The 17950-nt window shown below is 34.5% G+C and overlaps 1 protein-coding gene and 2 pseudogenes across 1 annotated transcript; all 3 read left to right on the top strand.

Annotated features, from left to right (window-relative positions):
- Positions 1–9677: 9677 nt before the first annotated feature.
- Positions 9678–11295, top strand: LOC131638090 (abscisic acid receptor PYL4-like). The gene has a single exon (XM_058908642.1). It carries the CDS (start codon positions 10101–10103, stop codon positions 10722–10724), a length of 624 nt encoding a protein of 207 aa, XP_058764625.1. The 5' UTR covers positions 9678–10100; the 3' UTR covers positions 10725–11295.
- A 2047-nt stretch (positions 11296–13342) lies between these two features.
- LOC131638103 (DNA-directed RNA polymerase subunit beta''-like) lies at positions 13343–15859 on the top strand (annotated as a pseudogene).
- A 148-nt stretch (positions 15860–16007) lies between these two features.
- LOC131638102 (small ribosomal subunit protein uS2c-like) lies at positions 16008–17744 on the top strand (annotated as a pseudogene).
- The last annotated feature ends 206 nt before the right edge of the window (positions 17745–17950 follow it).

Here is a 17950-nt window from a genome sequence, read left to right as displayed (position 1 = left end):
AACTATTGATTATTCATTTTTTTTTGTTGGTTATTAATTATTAGGATTATTTAGGATCAATTTTTATTATTACGATTTGTGGGGAATTATTGAGTTAAATAGGGCCTCTAAGTTCATTCATATTTTTGTTAAGATTTTATTTCTCATTTATTAAATTATTTTTGATTTTTATAAAAATCAAAGATTAATTATATAAAATATGAAATAAATTAGTCAAAGTGCATGGGCTTGGATTTAGGATGGGTTTGAAGTCCCAACTATGCTGCAAGAAACGTAAAATCGAACCGCGAGCCAATCTTGACAAGATAGGAAAATTTAGACGTGATTTGCAAATAAAATCCTTCCATGATGATTTTGAAGATTCACTTGAATCGGGGCTAACCTAAATTGTCGTGATATATAAGTACGCAAGGGTTGCAGATTGAGGGGAGGAGGGTTTTGCTGTTAGAAACATCCCTACCGAATCCTTAAATTGAAGGAGAAAGTGAAAATCGAATTTGGAGTTGGAGGAGGTTTCGAGGTGTTTTGAGTACTCTAATCAGTCCCTGGATGCTCCTTGAAGAGATCCCAATCGTCATCACGTCCAGAAGCACCAAGAATCGGCCCAATTAAGCTACACAGTTCGCTAAGTTTTTTTCGTTTTGATTACGATGATTCATGTATGGTGAATGCGTTTTGGTGATGTTTTTGTGCTTAGAATGATGATTTAAAACTTTCTGCGTAGTTTAATTCGTGTTTCATTGCAAGCTAGGGAATCCGCCATTGATGGGGTTCTAGGTTTTGAATTAGGGACTCTGGATATAGGAGAAATTAGATCAAGCGAAATCCACCGTTGTGTTCGTGAGGATTAACCGAGTCAAATCGTTGCTTTATCTAGGATTTTCTATTGTGTATTGTGTTATTTGATTTTGACAGGCCTGTAGCAACGTACAGAACCGTAGGCAAAAGGATCTGTATTTCCAGAAAAAGAGCTCACGAAGAAGACGCACAGTAATGGGCGCGCAGGTCTTTTCGTTTCAATTCATAAGTCTATGTTGTTAAATACATTATCTGTTGCGTTGCAACTTCTATCAGTGCGTGGCAAATGGCTCTGTGGTAAGAGGAGCACGCAAGATTCATGATAGCGCGGGTTCGATCCCTGGGGGGTCTCGCCTATTTATTTGTTTTTTGAGAATGTTTGTCTCTGAGATCCAGCGCTCATGTCCAACATGAGACCGCCATGTACTCTCCATTCCAAGCCCTTGGATGCTGCTACTCCTAAATCATAAGGCCAGATGGCTGCCTCCCCATGGTGCACTTGTAATGGCTCCCCACACAGGATTGAAGCCAGGTTTCTTTTATATTTCTATATTATTTATATATTAATTATATAATTGTTTAATTGTAAATATATTAATATGTATATAATTAGCTTTTTTTTAGGATTAGGATTAAAACTAGGATTAGAGGTAGGAGTACAATATTTTCCCGATTATTTTGATTACTCGATTATTCGAGTTAATTAATTTAATTAATTTTAACTATAAAAATCATAAAAACCCTAGAAAGGTTTATTCGTCCCTTAGGGTTCGCCCAATCCCATTGGCCACTTGGCCGGAGTTTTCAGGATTTAATTTGTTACTCGTTCCGACTAAACCTATTGGTCGCAATGATTAACAATCGATTAATTTAATTAATCAAATCCAATAATAAAAACATCAATTCTAACTTCCCATTTTCGGATAAATGGCGGATGAATATCTATTTCATCCCGCCTTCGAATTAGTCGACTCTCTATGTCGTACTGATCAAATATCTGAATAAAATAATGTAATTAATCCTTAATCAATTCTCTCCTCGACCCGACTAAATCTATTAGTCGCATTAGACGAGAGATAAAAATATACAAAATTAAAATATATTTAATTTGCTGCCCGCGACGATCAATCTATCGATCTGAGTAACCAGCAATGCCCTCAATCCGTTAGCTATACTGACCAAATCTATTGGTCACTGCATCTAACGGCGCCATATCAAATCAGGGTTGTGCACCCAAAATATTCAAAACAAATCAAACATACGGATTTTTATCCTTATTCAAAAAAAACTACGATAGGCCAATCAAAAAGCCTTCAAACCATATCCAAATCAAATTTCAAACTCAAAGGGCGTACAACCCGTCGCCCAAACTACGTTGACTCTGATTCTCCATAAGGAGATACGTAGGCACTTGGTAACAAGGCGAGTCTCCCCCCCTAAAATCTCAATTCAGTTCAAATCTCTATTTTCCCCCTATTCAATTCCTTAGCTATAAAACCTAAATATTTTAGCCATAAACTGTTACCTTAGATTCAAAGCCATAGGAAAGGGTTGAGGGTGCCTAACACCTTCCCTCGACCTGATTATAATAACTTACCCCGATCTCTATACTGCGTAGGGTTTCCTATTCACCCTTCAGAATAGGTGGCGACTCTAAAAGCTTAAATTTTAGGGCAGGTTGCTACACGAGGTGCAACAATAGACTTGAACTTCTGATGCGGTAAAGGAGGGACCAACCTGCAAGGTTAGCACTCAAACGCTCAAGTCAGTGTGTGAGTCAGATGAGTGAATGAAGTTTAAATTTGAAATTGTGTACTTGAAAAATGATGCGCTTTCATTTATATAGTAGAATGGTTATAACCACCCGCTATTTTTCAGACATAAGATGTAAGGAGCAGTTGAATGTATTTTGAACCTGGATTTCCTATGTTCTTCTCCTATGTTCCTTTCTTTAGGTCGCGGCCGTTGACCTAGCCCAAAACAAAAAATATTTGATATTTTATAAAAAAATTAGTTAATTCAATGTGTTATATATTTTTAAAAATACAACGATTTTAAAATTCTATAATTACACAAATTATAATTTTTTAAGCCTGATCTCTAAAATATTATAAAATGTTTAATAATTAAATTAGTAAAATATATTTTCTACGTTTAATTATTAAACAGGGCAACTCAAACTTATCCTTAAAATAAGTTGATTCCCACTTTATATATTTATCTCTTTATAATAATTTCTATTATCATTAGAAGTTTCAGTGAACCTCAAGCCGCCCATGTCTACATATCTAATTGACAAATTGAATTAAACATATCCAACTTGATTGATGCTATAACTAATTGTACAGATTAAACCTATCATCTAATCAATATTTATGGATTATAAGATTTTATTAATAATAAAATAATAATTTTTTAATTAAAATTCATTCTATTCTAACAAATTTATTTATTTGTTTCGATATATTTGATTTTGCAGTTGTCCTCCCCATAGTAGTCTTATAATTTTGAAACTCTTGTAAAGAGTAACTATGATTCAATGGTAATAAAACAAATAAGAATTAAATTATATTTTATCACAACTTTATCGTGGAAAATTTTTTATAAAATTTTATTTAATTATAATTTAATCAAAAAAATCTTAAACCCTGCATTCTCAAACCTGCCATAGTTCTCATACCATACAATCGGAGAGGTATAAAATCTTGTACAAATGCAGAGTGTATGTTTAGGTTGACAGCTTCATACAGGAAAAGAAGTGATTTCTGGGTGATAGATTCTATTTCTCAAGAGCACACTTGTTTAGTCGCACTTTAAGTGTCAAAAAACAATTGACCATAAACGTGGGGTTGCCAAGACAAGAGTAACAGGTCCTAATACAAGAAGGTTGGTGCGATTGCGGAAAATTTCAAGTCTTTCGAATGCCTTGTTCACATGTCATAGCAGCATGTGCATATGCTCACAGAGATGCCTTAATATTGCTATCTCCTGTTTACAAGGCTGATACCTTGATCGGCGTATATACTGAAGCATTTCCAGTGATGACAAAAGAGGATTACTGGTCTGCGTGTGAAGGGGAAGTAGTTTGGCACAATGACATGATACGAAGGAAGAAAAAGGGTCGCCCCAACAGCTCGCATATTAGAACTGAAATGGACGCGCATGAAAAAATGGAAAGGAAGTGTAGTATATGTCGTCAGGTTGGACACAATCAAAATAATTATCCTAATCGTGGAACAACCTCCACCACCCAGTAATTGTATGCACTATTTGAATCCTTGAAGTTGATCAAATCTTCATCATTATTTGAATCAGAATCATGGATCTGAACATGATCTTTCTTGAAAGATTTCATCTTAGACACATAAGTCTTCCCTGTTATTGATGTTCCAGTTTTCGATACATTTTCTCTGGATCAATACTCGTAACTTTCTTATCTTCCAGAAGACGATCCTTTGCGTCCTCAGTCTTTATGGTAGATTTGCTTAAGTTGGGACTCGACTTGACCGAGATTGGATGATCTTCACTGATGACATCAGGGATTACTTCATTACCAGCGAAGGTTTTTGATAAGGTTTGAGAACAATGAATATAAATTGAAATCACCGTAAACACGTCTCATGCATGGACCTAATTAAAAGTTAATGCAAAAGTTAAATCTTTATGTTAAAGTATGAGAACAATGAATATAAATTGAAATCACCGTAAAAATTATACTTACAAGCACCACAATTGTAGTATGGGTATGTCTAGTCAATCATTTGCCTTTAAAAATTCCATAAAACAATTCTTATGAAGTATAAAAGATTGTTTTGGTTCATGTTTTAATGTAAATTCACAAATGTATGGAATCTACTTTATCATCCTTGATAATCTCCGAGTATTATCTAGTTGAGGTGGTGTGGTCTTAATATTGTGTTGTAGGACAGAACAACTATCTTTCGTGATTGCGCATCATCCATAACAACTTTCTCAAATACTTTCTTAAGTATCATGTCCGACTGATCTGAAACTGGGTGGTTGAGTACACCTATTGATTTCAATTTTAGCATCATAAAAACAACTAAAATACATTACAAAAATTAAAATACACAAAAAATAACAACAACATACAACACAATTGTTTTAACTTATACTTATACTTCGATCACATTGCGGGTACACTCCTCCTAGACCATCTCCTGCACCTCTTGTAACAACCTCTTCTGCTCCTCCTGATGCACCCTCACACGTTTCTCCTTAGTCTATTTCTCCGTCACCTCCTGTATCCATTTGTCTTGCTCCCGTTCTAATACATCCCTCATATTTTTCAGCAACTATCTCTTCAATTTCTTTCTTATGATTTACTTCGTTAATCGCTAGCGATGGTCCAAAAAATAACTTCAAGTCGACGCCTCTTCCATGACCACAGACATGTCCAACACGCTCCTCAGTTCCAATCACTTCTACAAAGATGCCATGACGATCTTGTGGAATGAAGATACCAACTTTGGCTTGTTCAACCAATACATCCCACACCACATATAAAAGATCAACTTTACCAAATTCTCTCAAACTTTCTTATTGATAAATAAATATTTCATGTATGGAGGCACTTCGTTATCACCTGAATGATTTATATAATCAGGTGTGGGTTGTGTCTTAAAACCCCTCCAACGCTCACCAACATATGCAAGCCATTTCTTTTTCAACATATTATCCTCTAGAACAATAAACACATCCTATGTTTACATAATATAGTTGATATTAGCTGAAGCGTTCAAAATCGAACCGGACCAAAAGAAAACCGCCAAACCGAATCGAACCAAACCGAAACCGCAAAAAACCACATTTGGTTCGAATGTGTTTGGGTCATTTTCTAATGGAACCACGCAGTTCGATTCGGTTTGCGGTTTGTATATTGCAAACCGAACCAAACCAAATCAAACAACATTATGTTATAAAATTTTACTAACCAACATATATTCCTTTAATTCTTTAGAGAAATCAACAAGTATTATTTTCATATTTTATCATATTCTTTGTATGATACTTATTTTAAATTACATATCATCAAGAAAAAACAAAATATTATTCTTTTATAAATACTATTTTGACAAAATATGTTTTATTGTAAGAATGCAATTTCATGTATATAACTCTTTAGATCTAAGATAAAATTGGAAGACACAATTTTATGTATCAAATTATAAACCTATTTTGACAATCATAAACTTTTTATGGTATTGTTTAAACGATTAAACACAAAATTATATTTTCCTCTATATGTGTATCTATGGCTCAATAATTTTTTTTTGTAAAAAACCGAACCAATCCAAACCATATTAGTTTGATTTGATTCGATTTAATTTTTGAAAGTCAACCGAACCGCACATTTTTTCCTCTTGCAGTTCGGATGATTTTTAGAGTTAAAATCGTCCAAACCGCACCGCGAACACCCTTATATATTAATATTAAACCAAAAAAATTAATGATCATCTATACTTGTAAAACAAATCATAAAATTCATAACAAATATCGAATTATCTGTCCATATGCTATCTTTCAAATCACTGTCAATGTCGTGTCAAGTATCTATCAAAATACTCACGTTGCTTCTACCTTGTAATGTCACGTAACTCTTAAAATCATCAATATTTTCATCTAAACCTTATCGTTTCTTGCATCAAAATTAACAAGGGAGTGAACACTGCTTTCACGGGTTTTTTTTAACCTTATTCAACATTGTGGTGTAACACCCCTTACTAACCCCGCGGCAATTAAATAAGTTTATTCAGAGTACATGAAAATAAGGGTGCCACAATTCAAAATTAAATAAAACATCGTTCAGTTATGTCATGCATTCACTGAGGCAATCATCATCAGTTAAAAACATTTCATGTTAACACAGCGGAATCAAATCATACGGATTAAGTTTAACATCTATAAAACTTATCCTCCAAAACATCAAAACATAACCAGAGTTATAAACCATAAACTCTAAACATCGCGTCCCCAGTGTTACAAATATCAGAGCATGACACCAGACGCTATCTAAATAACTGACTCATGAGCTAATCCTCACCGAGTCGAACAGCCGTTATCCTCAATCTGAAAATGACAACATGTAAGGGTGAGTCTCATCATAATTAACAAATGTTATAAGGTTATAAAGCAAAAACACATCATAGTTGCATCATTCACCCAATCGTTTCATAACAGACATTCAGACAAGTTTTATCATCACAAAACAATCAACCAACACATCATTAATAATTATAACACTGGAATACATCCAATCATGTTATAAAAGTATGCATATGTATGAACTGACACTATACATGTGGTACCAACATCATCAAATGGGAATAACCCATGACCGATCCAACATCATCAAGATACGGTCCTGCCAGCACAGATTCCACACAATGGGAATCATGCCCTTTACTGATACAACACATCATCATGGATACAACATCATCAATGAATATGAATGAATGCAAACATACATGAACATACTTATACCATCGTCAAGTCTATGAGTAACATCATCACATACTCATTTCGTCATAATCATCATCATCATCAAGCATGTATATATATATATATATATATATATATATATATATATGCATCATTCAATCACAATCACATCATTAATCATCAAATAGATTATTCCACAAGGTTCGTTTAGCTCGAAACGACACACAAAACGGACTAACGGTTCAAAAGTTATGCATCTTTAAACTTTTCAAAAATAGTCTGTCACTAACAGCACGCGACGCCAACCTTGGTTCGCGGCGCGAACTGAGCGTCTCAAAACTCCTTGGCCCTCTGCCAAGCACTTCGCGACACAAACATGTGCTCGCGGCGCGAAACGGGAAAAGGAGTACGCCTTCGCGGCGCAACCATGTGCTCGCGGCGCAACCATGTGCTCGCGGCGCATACTGAATACATCAAAACTTCCTGGCTTTCTGCCAAGCAATTCGCGGCGCCAACCCTGGGACGCGGCGCGAACTGGCGATTTTCAGAAACCCCAAATCGCAGAAAAACAGCATTCTGCACATTCCAAACTCATTCAATTCATGCCAGTACGAATTTAAGGAAATGGCATGCACATACAACACGAAATACACATCATAATACACCAATTACGCATCAATTGAGACCATAACAACACAAACATCATGGATTCAAACATAGGGGATCAAACATCATACAATTTGACTCAATCCCTAAATCTATCATATGACTCAATCGACCCGAATTCTACACCTATTCAGTATTATCAACCCCTAACCCGATAATAGATGCTAATCAGATAAGTCTCCCCTTACCTTAGCCAAATTCTTGAATAGGTCTTCTTCCTCTTTGGTTCTCCTTCACGTTCCTCAGCTCTCCCTCTTCTCACAACTTCTTGTTTTCACGTTCTAATTTCTTTCCCCTCTTGTTTTCCTTATTTTATGAAACATAAAATAAATTAGTAATGGGCTCCTTCACAATTACACCTCCACCTTACTAATTCCACCACATGGCCCAATAACTTAACATTTTATAATTTTCCACATAATTCGATAAAATGCTAATTTCCAATAATTAATTTAAAATTTAATTAAATTAATTAAATAAGAATTTTCGGGATGTTACATGTGGCATCTCTAGTTTTTCTTTTACTTTTTGTATTAAAAGAGGTTGCAACATATGTTGTATGAGAGATGTTTGTCGAATCGCCCATGTATGTGTAAATTAAAAAAAGGAACATATAACAGAGACCCCAACATGAATTTCAAAGTCACATCACACAACACGTCATCCAAAATGATTCAGAACATAGAAACACACACAACACTTAAGTAATAACACAATGTTACTATTTCTAACACAAATTAAAACCCAAATAATAAGATAATAAGAAGACACAATGTTACCATTTCTAACACATTGCATGGACATGATTAAAGATTAAAACAACAAGTTATGGTGAATGACATATACCACGGTTATTGACAAGTCGAGGTGAAAGCTTTGCCATGAAACATATTATATGTAGTACTGTAAGGATTTGAAGAATAATAAGTTGGAATTTAGTAGAATATTAGGAAATGGAAATCTATGCTTCGAATGGATGAGATGCAAATTTTTAACAAAGGAGACTCAATTGAATTAGATGAAGTTTAATCGTGGAGAATCATAAGAATCAAAATTTTATTCTCACAGATGGTGCAAATGTTTCGAAGTAGAACTAGAGTTGATCGGAGTGTAAGGATTTAAAGTGTGATGCAGTGGTTCTTAGCTTTCTGATATGATGGTGAGAGACTGAACTGCAAAATTAACATATCAACACTCAACACCCAAGTCAGTATGATACTGAAAAATGATGTTTGAACTAGAGAGGATTTGAATACTTGAAAAATGACACGCTTCCCTCTTTAAACAGGAGAAATGATTGGCAGCTTATCACATGTGGCAAGGCATGAGATGCAATTAGTTGTAAGATTAATCTGAACGGTTGGTAGAACACTCCCGTAAGGGATGCATGTTCGATGAAAAAATAGTCTACTTATTATACGCTAAATACTCTAAATGCTACATTGCATCATTATTAAACATTTTCCTTTTTTAGACGACCCAGAACATGGATCAAAGTGTATATATATATATATATATATATATATAATCCAAGAAATTTTGAAAAACTAAATTAAAAGATTATTATTGTGCAATTTAATTTATTGTATTTATAAAGAAAAACCAATACAATACCTAAAAAATAAAGAAAATACAATAGTAAAAAGTATGGTGGGATCCATAGGAAAGAAGTTGGCAAATTAAAAAAAAAAAAAAACTAATTATATACAAGTGAACAATAAAATAATAGAGATGGAGGGAGAGAAGCAAAAGGTTGAAGTTTGAAATAAAGAAAAAATGGGATAAATGATAAAACTAAGACCAAATACACTTGCAAGTTGATGATCCACTTGCATAACCATGCGTAAGCTCCTTCGTGGCTTTGCAAAAAATCAATAACAAAAACAACCTTGTATAACCAAACAAACCAACCTCAATCCCATTCCTACCTATTATTATCTCTTCCTTTCTCAGCTTCGCTCTTATCTCTCGAAGCTGAAAAAGAACAAAGAAAAAAAAAACCCTCAACACCAAATCTATTCCAACTTGTACTACAAAAATATTACTCACACAATATAAAGGTTTCTTCATTTTCTTCTTCTTCTTCATCAATAAATCAATATCACACATTCTCATTTCTCACACACTTTTTTTCTTATTTTCTCTTTTAAATATTTATAAAAAAAATAATAAAAATGCCTTCTTCTCTTCAGCTTGAGAGATTCAATCCTTCAACCGATGCAGCCGCTTCAGCAGCCATCGCCAACGGTGTAAACTGTCCTAAACAGCCACAAACTCCACCACCACCCACGGCAGCGCGTCGTCTTCACCACGCGCATATGGTGGGACTGGGATCCAACCAGTGTTGCTCCGTCGTGACTCAAAACATCGACGCACCCGTCTCCGCGGTATGGCCGGTGGTTCGACGCTTCGACAACCCGCAAGGATACAAGAACTTCGTAAAAAGTTGCCACGTCATTACCGGAGACGGCATTAACGTCGGTGCAGTCCGCGAAGTTCGCGTGGTTTCCGGGCTACCAGCTGAGTCGAGCACAGAGCGGTTGGAGATTCTCGACGATGAGAGACACGTCATCAGCTTCAGCATTGTCGGTGGGGAACACCGTCTGAGAAACTATCGGTCGGTGACGACGCTTCATTCGGTAGACGGAAACAGGACACTTGTCATTGAGTCATACGTCGTTGATGTACCGCAAGGGAATACGAAGGAGGAAACGTGCGTTTTTGTTGACACTATCGTACGTTGTAATTTACAGTCGTTGGGTCAGATCGCTGAGAACATGATCAGAAACAATGTTTAAGGAACATGAACTCATGTTTTATTTTTTTATTATCATAATAATCTTAGGTGTGTCTTCCGGTGTTTTTGTTTCGAATATGGGTACGGATCTTGCGATCATTATCGTGACCAAGATGCCAGCCTGTATTGGGAATTAATGGATGGGATGGATGGGTAGATCAAGATGAGTAGGGTTTTTTTCGGATGACAAAAATGTAGTTTGAACTTTGAAATTTGAATATGGTATATGCATAAATGTATATATGTTCATATTTATGCTCTTGTTCTTGTTCTTGTTTGCAATATACTAAATGAGATACCATATTGCATTGTGTTCTATAGTGAACTTGTTGTTTTTGTACAAATAATCTTTTTCATTATAAGGTTGGGAAGTAGAGCTATGTGAAGACTGGAACACCAGGGATAAAGGAGTCAGCAATGTTTCTTCTTTTTCTATTCTTTTTACAAGAGCAGTGTTTTTTATTAGATTTTTTGGTTCTATATGCTTGCATTTATATATTGGTGTTCGTACAATTTATATACTATTGTCACGAGCTAGAGGAAATATTTGGGTAGTTTCATTTTGTATTTGTTAGAAGGGGAATTGGTAAAATTGTGTTTTAATAGTTTTTCTATTTTATGAGTTATTGTGAAATATAATTAAGAAATTACTTCATTCATGAACTACATTTAGATTATGCTGAGGAATTTTAAATATATGTTGCTGATCTCTGATGAGAAATAAATTCAGAATTCAAGATAAGTGTAATAAAAGTGGAGATAAAAAAGTGTATATTGAATAACTTGTGTGATGACTTATTATACTTGGGTAATTTGAAGTGGATTGATATCAATTTGAACCTTTGCTTTCTGAGATTTTGTCCGACTAAGAACAGTTGCCCCCAATATTTGTCGGACTTTAATAAGCCATGGAAGTCTTTAGTGATTGTGGCCGACCTATGAGAATGTTGTTCGCTTTAAATCAGAAGTGGAAACGCTTAAAGTCTATTAAGAAATTCGTGGGGAACGAGCGCATTGAATGCCTTCCCATCATTGGAACGTTTTGCGGCTTCTTTCGGGCGCGTGACTTGAGGTGACTAGTTAGGGCAGGACGTTGCTTGTAGTGTACTTGAGTGCATACGACTTTCTATATGTTTCCAAGGGACAACACAATTGTTGATTTTGTAACTACTCACTTTTGTTGGTCTGGCTCGTTGCTTGCCTTCCCCATGGATTGTTATACGCTGGTAAACTTTTCGCATTCCTCGAAAAACCAGCTTTCATTCGCAAAAGTTTTCTTCTCTTCTTTCTTGGGAATATATACCAGAGTAGTTGCAACTTCTTACTCAAGCTTCCATTTCTCCTTATTACATTTTATTTCGCCAACTTCACCTTACTAGGTAATTCCCTCACCTCAAACTTTTACCTTAAGCAATTCATGTACTTTGATCAAAATGAGTGATAAAATCCTATTAGCTTGACTAGAGATTCTGAGAATAATGTCTCCCATACTTCCAGAGCGGGAGTATCTCATGGCTCAAACCTTTTTCCCTTTATCTATGATTTCTTGGGCCCTGAAGTTATACCCTTCACTGATGATTCAATTCGGAAAGACTTTCAGTAGGTTCTCAGGATGAGTGAGTTTCCTCTAGTGATTCCTATTTCGATTCCCTCTTGTCTGATGATGATGTTAAGGAGGATCATGTGGCTACTTCCATTCCCCCTTCTTCTCGTGTTGTCGGAGCTTCAACTTTTCCCTCTTTATCTGCCTCGGAAATGGAAGCCACTAGACTAAGAAGAAAATGCGCTGGAGATTTCATCTAGATGTACATGAGAACCTAAAATAAATACCCCAACAATGCTAACATCAAGGCCCAAATGGAATACAAGGGTCGATCAAACATAGTTTCTTGGCTTAAACCTGCCGAGCATTTTAAAGTTGATGAGTTATCCATGAAAAGGGTGACGTTGGTGGAGCCGACTGACACAATTAAGTATAACTAGATGGCAGAAAAATATTAGGATCCCTTATACTTTAAGTACTGAGAAGGTTATAGGCGCGACCAACAATGTGGTCAGCGATCCTTCAGATTAGTCTATTCTTCCTATGTACTAGAAAAAAGGATACGCAGTTCCTTTGATGAGTGTTTAGTTCCATTTTATGAGTGCCTGTTCACCAGGAAAGGGTTGCGGCTACCTTCGTCCAAACTTGAGATGGTCGTACTGAAGCACTTAAAACTTGCCATCTCTCAGATTCCTTCAGGCTCTTAGGCCTACATAAAGGCGTTTCAATTTTGGTTCGAGTATAAGTTCTGGAAACCCTCTCCCCGGTTATTCTTCTACATATTTTATATTTTGCATACCTCCCATAATGACATCCATTATCAGGGGCTTATCGAACTTCGACGAGACCTTGCTTGGTTTAATCATTTCACCAACGATTGGGGCGACTTACTAAGGTGTTTCATGCTGGTGAAATTACTTACTCCGGATGCTCATGTTTCATTTTGATTTAGCTCGACCAAGTGCCCTCGTTATTGCAAGAGTATGTTTATGAAATATTGATCATGGCCTCACTTCCGTTATGCAGCTTCTTTCTACAAGATCAAGGTGGACACTATCTCCACTAAAGAGGTTAAGATGAGGGAGGATTTAAAATCCATGTATCAAGGAATTTGTTACAAAGAAGTATTTGGCCCCAACGAAGTGTTGTCTTCCCTACAAAGGAAGAAATTAATTGACACCTGCGCTACTGTAAATGTGGTTGATCGTGCAGAGAGGAAGGAGATCTTTGGTGAGGGCGTAGTCCTAGAGGTTTATTTTTTGACATTTGTGGTTGTATTTTGCAGATAACATGGACAAATTTCAATTGGTCTTCTCTCTCGCCCTACTCAGGGCATCAAACCTGGTCCTGCTAGCATCAAACCAGGTTTAAAAACATTATCACATAGTTGACATATACTTAATAAGATATGATTCATACTTTCCACATATTGAAGACCCTCAACATTAGCAGAATCATTTTTACCAATGATACTTATACCTTTGATTTTAAAGTTGACATTATTTTCAAAAGTTAGTGATCCACCATCGTGATACAGTCCGGAACGGTAAAAAATGCAAGGAATCAAAAAATTAAAAATTTGACCTATGTCTAATGGATCACAACTACCAATAAAATTACTTTGTTTTGGTTTGACCTGTAATTTAATATGAAATACTTGACAATGTCAATTTTGTACAACATTTTCCCCAAGATCTATTCCCAAAAAAAGGATATTCTAGAACTAAAATTTTTCAATTATATTCTTTATGGGAATGGAAGATCTATTTGGGGAATTTCTGACACAAGGATTCAATTAGTTTAGACTTATTTAGTCTTCCATTGAAATCACGGCTAAAAAAATTTCTTCTATTAAGGAGGCCCCTGCTTCCTTTATTGAAGTAAGTACAAATGATTTGATTAAGTATTTTCTAATAGTTGACTTAGTAAAACCTAATATTTCATATATTAGAAAAAGAAATGACCCATCTGGTTTAGGATTGATCGGGGATAGTAAATTGGATTGACTCAATCCATTTTTTCTATTCATTCCAAGGGAAAAATTCAACAATCACTTACCCAAAAGCGCCAAACTATTCGTATGTTGTTGAATAAAAATAAATAATGTTGATCTTGGATAATTTTGTCATCATCTAGTTGTTTTCAAATGAGACCATTTAACAATGTAAAATCGCAAGATGGAATTAAAAAAATCCTTTAATTTCAAATAATAATAATAATAATTTGTTGGGCCCTTTTTTTTTGGCTTTATACCACCGGTTTAGTCCGGTTCGGGGGCGAGTTCTGGTATCAAGTGGTTCCATCCCCCTCCCGATCGCAGTTGCGGGGGATCGAACCGTGGTTCTCCCTACCAAGTCCAGCACCAATCACCACTGAACCAACTAACGATAGGTATTTGTTGGGCCCTTTAGGAATAGCTCTTCTAGTTGCGAATTCTTTTATTCACTTTATCATTTAATAACTCATAATCAAACCTCAATCATTAAAAATTTGCAACTTGACAAATTAAGTGAAAATTTTCAAGTAATTAAATATTATTTAAGGGACGAAAATGAGAAAAAATTTATACCCGATCTATACAGATATCTTTTAGAATCCAATTCTTTTGAATTGGGTTTTTCTCCATCATTTTCATTGTGAAAAAATGTTTACAATAATAATTTTTGGAAAATTTATTTGTGAAAATATATGTATAGCTCAAATGAAAAATGGACCACACCTAAAACTAAAATTCGGTAAAGTTATAACAGTTCAAATGGATTTTGTAATAATAAGATAGGATAATCCTTATTTGACGACTCCAGGAGCAACCATTCACACCCATTATGGGGATATCCTTTATCAATGAGATATTTTAGTTACATTCATATATGAAAAATTGAGATCAGGTGATATAACACAAGGTCTTCCAAAAGTGGAACAGATATTAGAAGTATGTTTGATTGATTCACTATCCATGAATCTAGAAAACATAATTAATGCTTGGAACGAGTGTATAACAAAAATTCTCTACATTCTTTGGGGATTCTTGATTGGTGCTAAGCTAACTATAACACAAATTCGTATTTATGTGATTAATAAAATCCAAAAGCTTTATCGATCTCTGGGAGTACACATCCAAAATAGACATATCGAGATCATTCTGCGTCAAATAACATCCAAAGTCTTGGTTTCAGAAGATGGAATGTCTAATGTATTTTTAATCTAGCGAGCTAATTGGATTATTGCGAGCATAATGAACGAGGCGTGCCTTGGAAGAAACAATTTGTTACCGAGATACATTATTGGGTATAACAAAAACATCTCTGAATACTCAATGTTTCATATGCGAAGCGAGTTTTCAAGAAACTAGAGTTTTAGCAAAATCCACTATTCAGGTTCGTATTAATTGGTTGAATGGTCTTAAAGAGAATGTTAGTTTAGGGGATTGATACCTTTTGGTAATGGATTCAAAAGAATAATGCACCGCTTACTATCAAGGCAATATAACAAGATTACTCAGGAAAAAAATTTATTCGAAGTAGAAATTAGAAATATTTTGGTTCCATCACGGTAAATTATTTGATTTTTCTCATTTCAAAGAATTTATGTGATACATTAGATTAAATGGTTCCTAAAAGCGAATTCGACTCATCCCCTTAAATCTTTAAGGGTCCGTTTGGTTGGGGGGGGTGGGTTTGGAGGGGAGGGGAGGGGAGAAGAGGAAATATTTTAAACTAATTATGTTTGGTTCAATTTTTTATGAGAGGAGGGGAGGGGAGGTAATCTAAATCCCTCCGAGAGCAATTTTTCGTTTCCTCCGAGTTGGGGGTTTTGGAGGGGAGGGGAGGGAGATGAGTTATATTAAAATCTATTTTTTTTTATATTGACAAAATTATCCTCATTTTTTTATCATAATAAAAAATTGTCCTTAATAAATATTATATGCTAATTTGTCATTTTATTAAAAAGTTTCATATTTTTAACGGCAACTCCATTGTTTAATTACTATGACTCAATTTTTTTTTCATGTGTCTTATTCTGTTTATTTTTAATTTTTCTGTGTTTTATTTTGTTTATTTTCATTTTTTGTTTTGTTTGTAATAACGTAATTGTTTTATAAGTTGTTGTGTTGTATTACATATCGATTTATAATTGTAGTATATGAGTTATATATTATATATAAATTTATTTTATAAATATTTTATGAGATTAGATGGATCATCAAGATCAAGATGAGAAAATAATTCATTTGAAGATTGATAACATAATGATTTTATGGCATTTATCAATATTTTATTTACACTTTAATATATTTCTAAGTATTTGAAATATTAAATATTTTATTTGTGATTATCTATCTTGTTCATGAGTTGAAAAAAAAATTTGGTGAATATCATTTTGTTCTTATTTTATTTAGTAAGAGTGTTATAATATTTTAAGGGTAAAAATGTAAAGTAGTTTTAAAATCTCTCCCATCCCCCTTGTGAACCAAACATATATTTGATTAAAATGTGTCCCTCCCCTCCCCTCCCCTGCCCCTCTTTTGAACCAAACATACATTTAATTAAAATACATCCCTTCACCTCCCCTTCCCTTTATTAAAATCCCTCCCCTCCCCTCTCATCCGTTGAACCAAACGAGCCCTAAATGCAGTCATTTGATTGGTAATAAAGTATAATAAAAAATAATAATAAATTGAAATAAAAGAATGACCTAATTATATCTTAACGGCCAATCGTTTATAAGAGAGAAGGTTCCATCAAAACAATTATTTATTGCTAAAGATATTGGAACATAACTTCTGAAGAGATCATGGAAGTTGGAGTTCATTTTGGCCATGATACTAGGAAATTGAGTCCTCGAATGACACCTTTTATATCGGTAATTGGAAAGGTATTCATATTACAAATTTACTAAAATTGCTCATTTTTTATCAGAAGCTTGTGATTTGGCTTTCAGTGGAACAAGCAAAGGAAAACAATTTTTAATGGTTGGTACCAAAAAAAAGCACATGATTTAGTAACACAAGCTATAATGAGAGCTTGATGTTATTATGTTAATAAAAAATGGCTCTAAGGTATGTTAACGGATTGGTATACTACCGAAACAAGACTTCGTAAGTTCAAGGACATTTGAACGGAGCAAAAGACGGGAAAACTGAACTGTCTTCCAAAAAAAGATGACACTATGTTGAAGAGACAATTATCTCATTTCGAGACATATCTAGGTGGTATAAAATATATGACAAGATTACATGATACTATAATAATCGTTGATCAGTAAGAAGAATATACGGCTCTTCAAGAATGTATCGATTTGGGAGTTCCAACAATTTGTTTAATCGATACAAATTGTGACCTAGATCTTACAGATATTTCAATTCTGGCTAATGATGATGATATAACTTCCCTCCAATTAGTTCTTAACAAATTAGTTTTTTCAATTTGTGAGGGTCGTTCTAGCTATATACAATTTGTTTTACTATTAATAAGATAAATCAATATTTATATTTGGTTGGACGGGAGGTCATAGATTTTTGAATTCGTTATTATAGCATTACAAAATTGTGATAAGTAGGTATTCAAAATAGAAAATCAAAGTAAAATAAGAAAATTGTTGAATTAAAATATTTCTCTTTCAAGTTATATATATTTTTATTTTAGATGGCAGGGCAATATGAATGTTCTATATATGTTACATCA

Source organism: Vicia villosa, unplaced genomic scaffold, assembly GCF_029867415.1.
Source record: "Vicia villosa cultivar HV-30 ecotype Madison, WI unplaced genomic scaffold, Vvil1.0 ctg.002171F_1_1, whole genome shotgun sequence".
In the NCBI taxonomy this organism is placed as follows: Eukaryota; Viridiplantae; Streptophyta; class Magnoliopsida; order Fabales; family Fabaceae; genus Vicia; species Vicia villosa.
The sequence above is the reverse complement of the archived record's forward strand: the minus strand, read 5'-3'. Positions and strand labels throughout refer to the sequence as shown.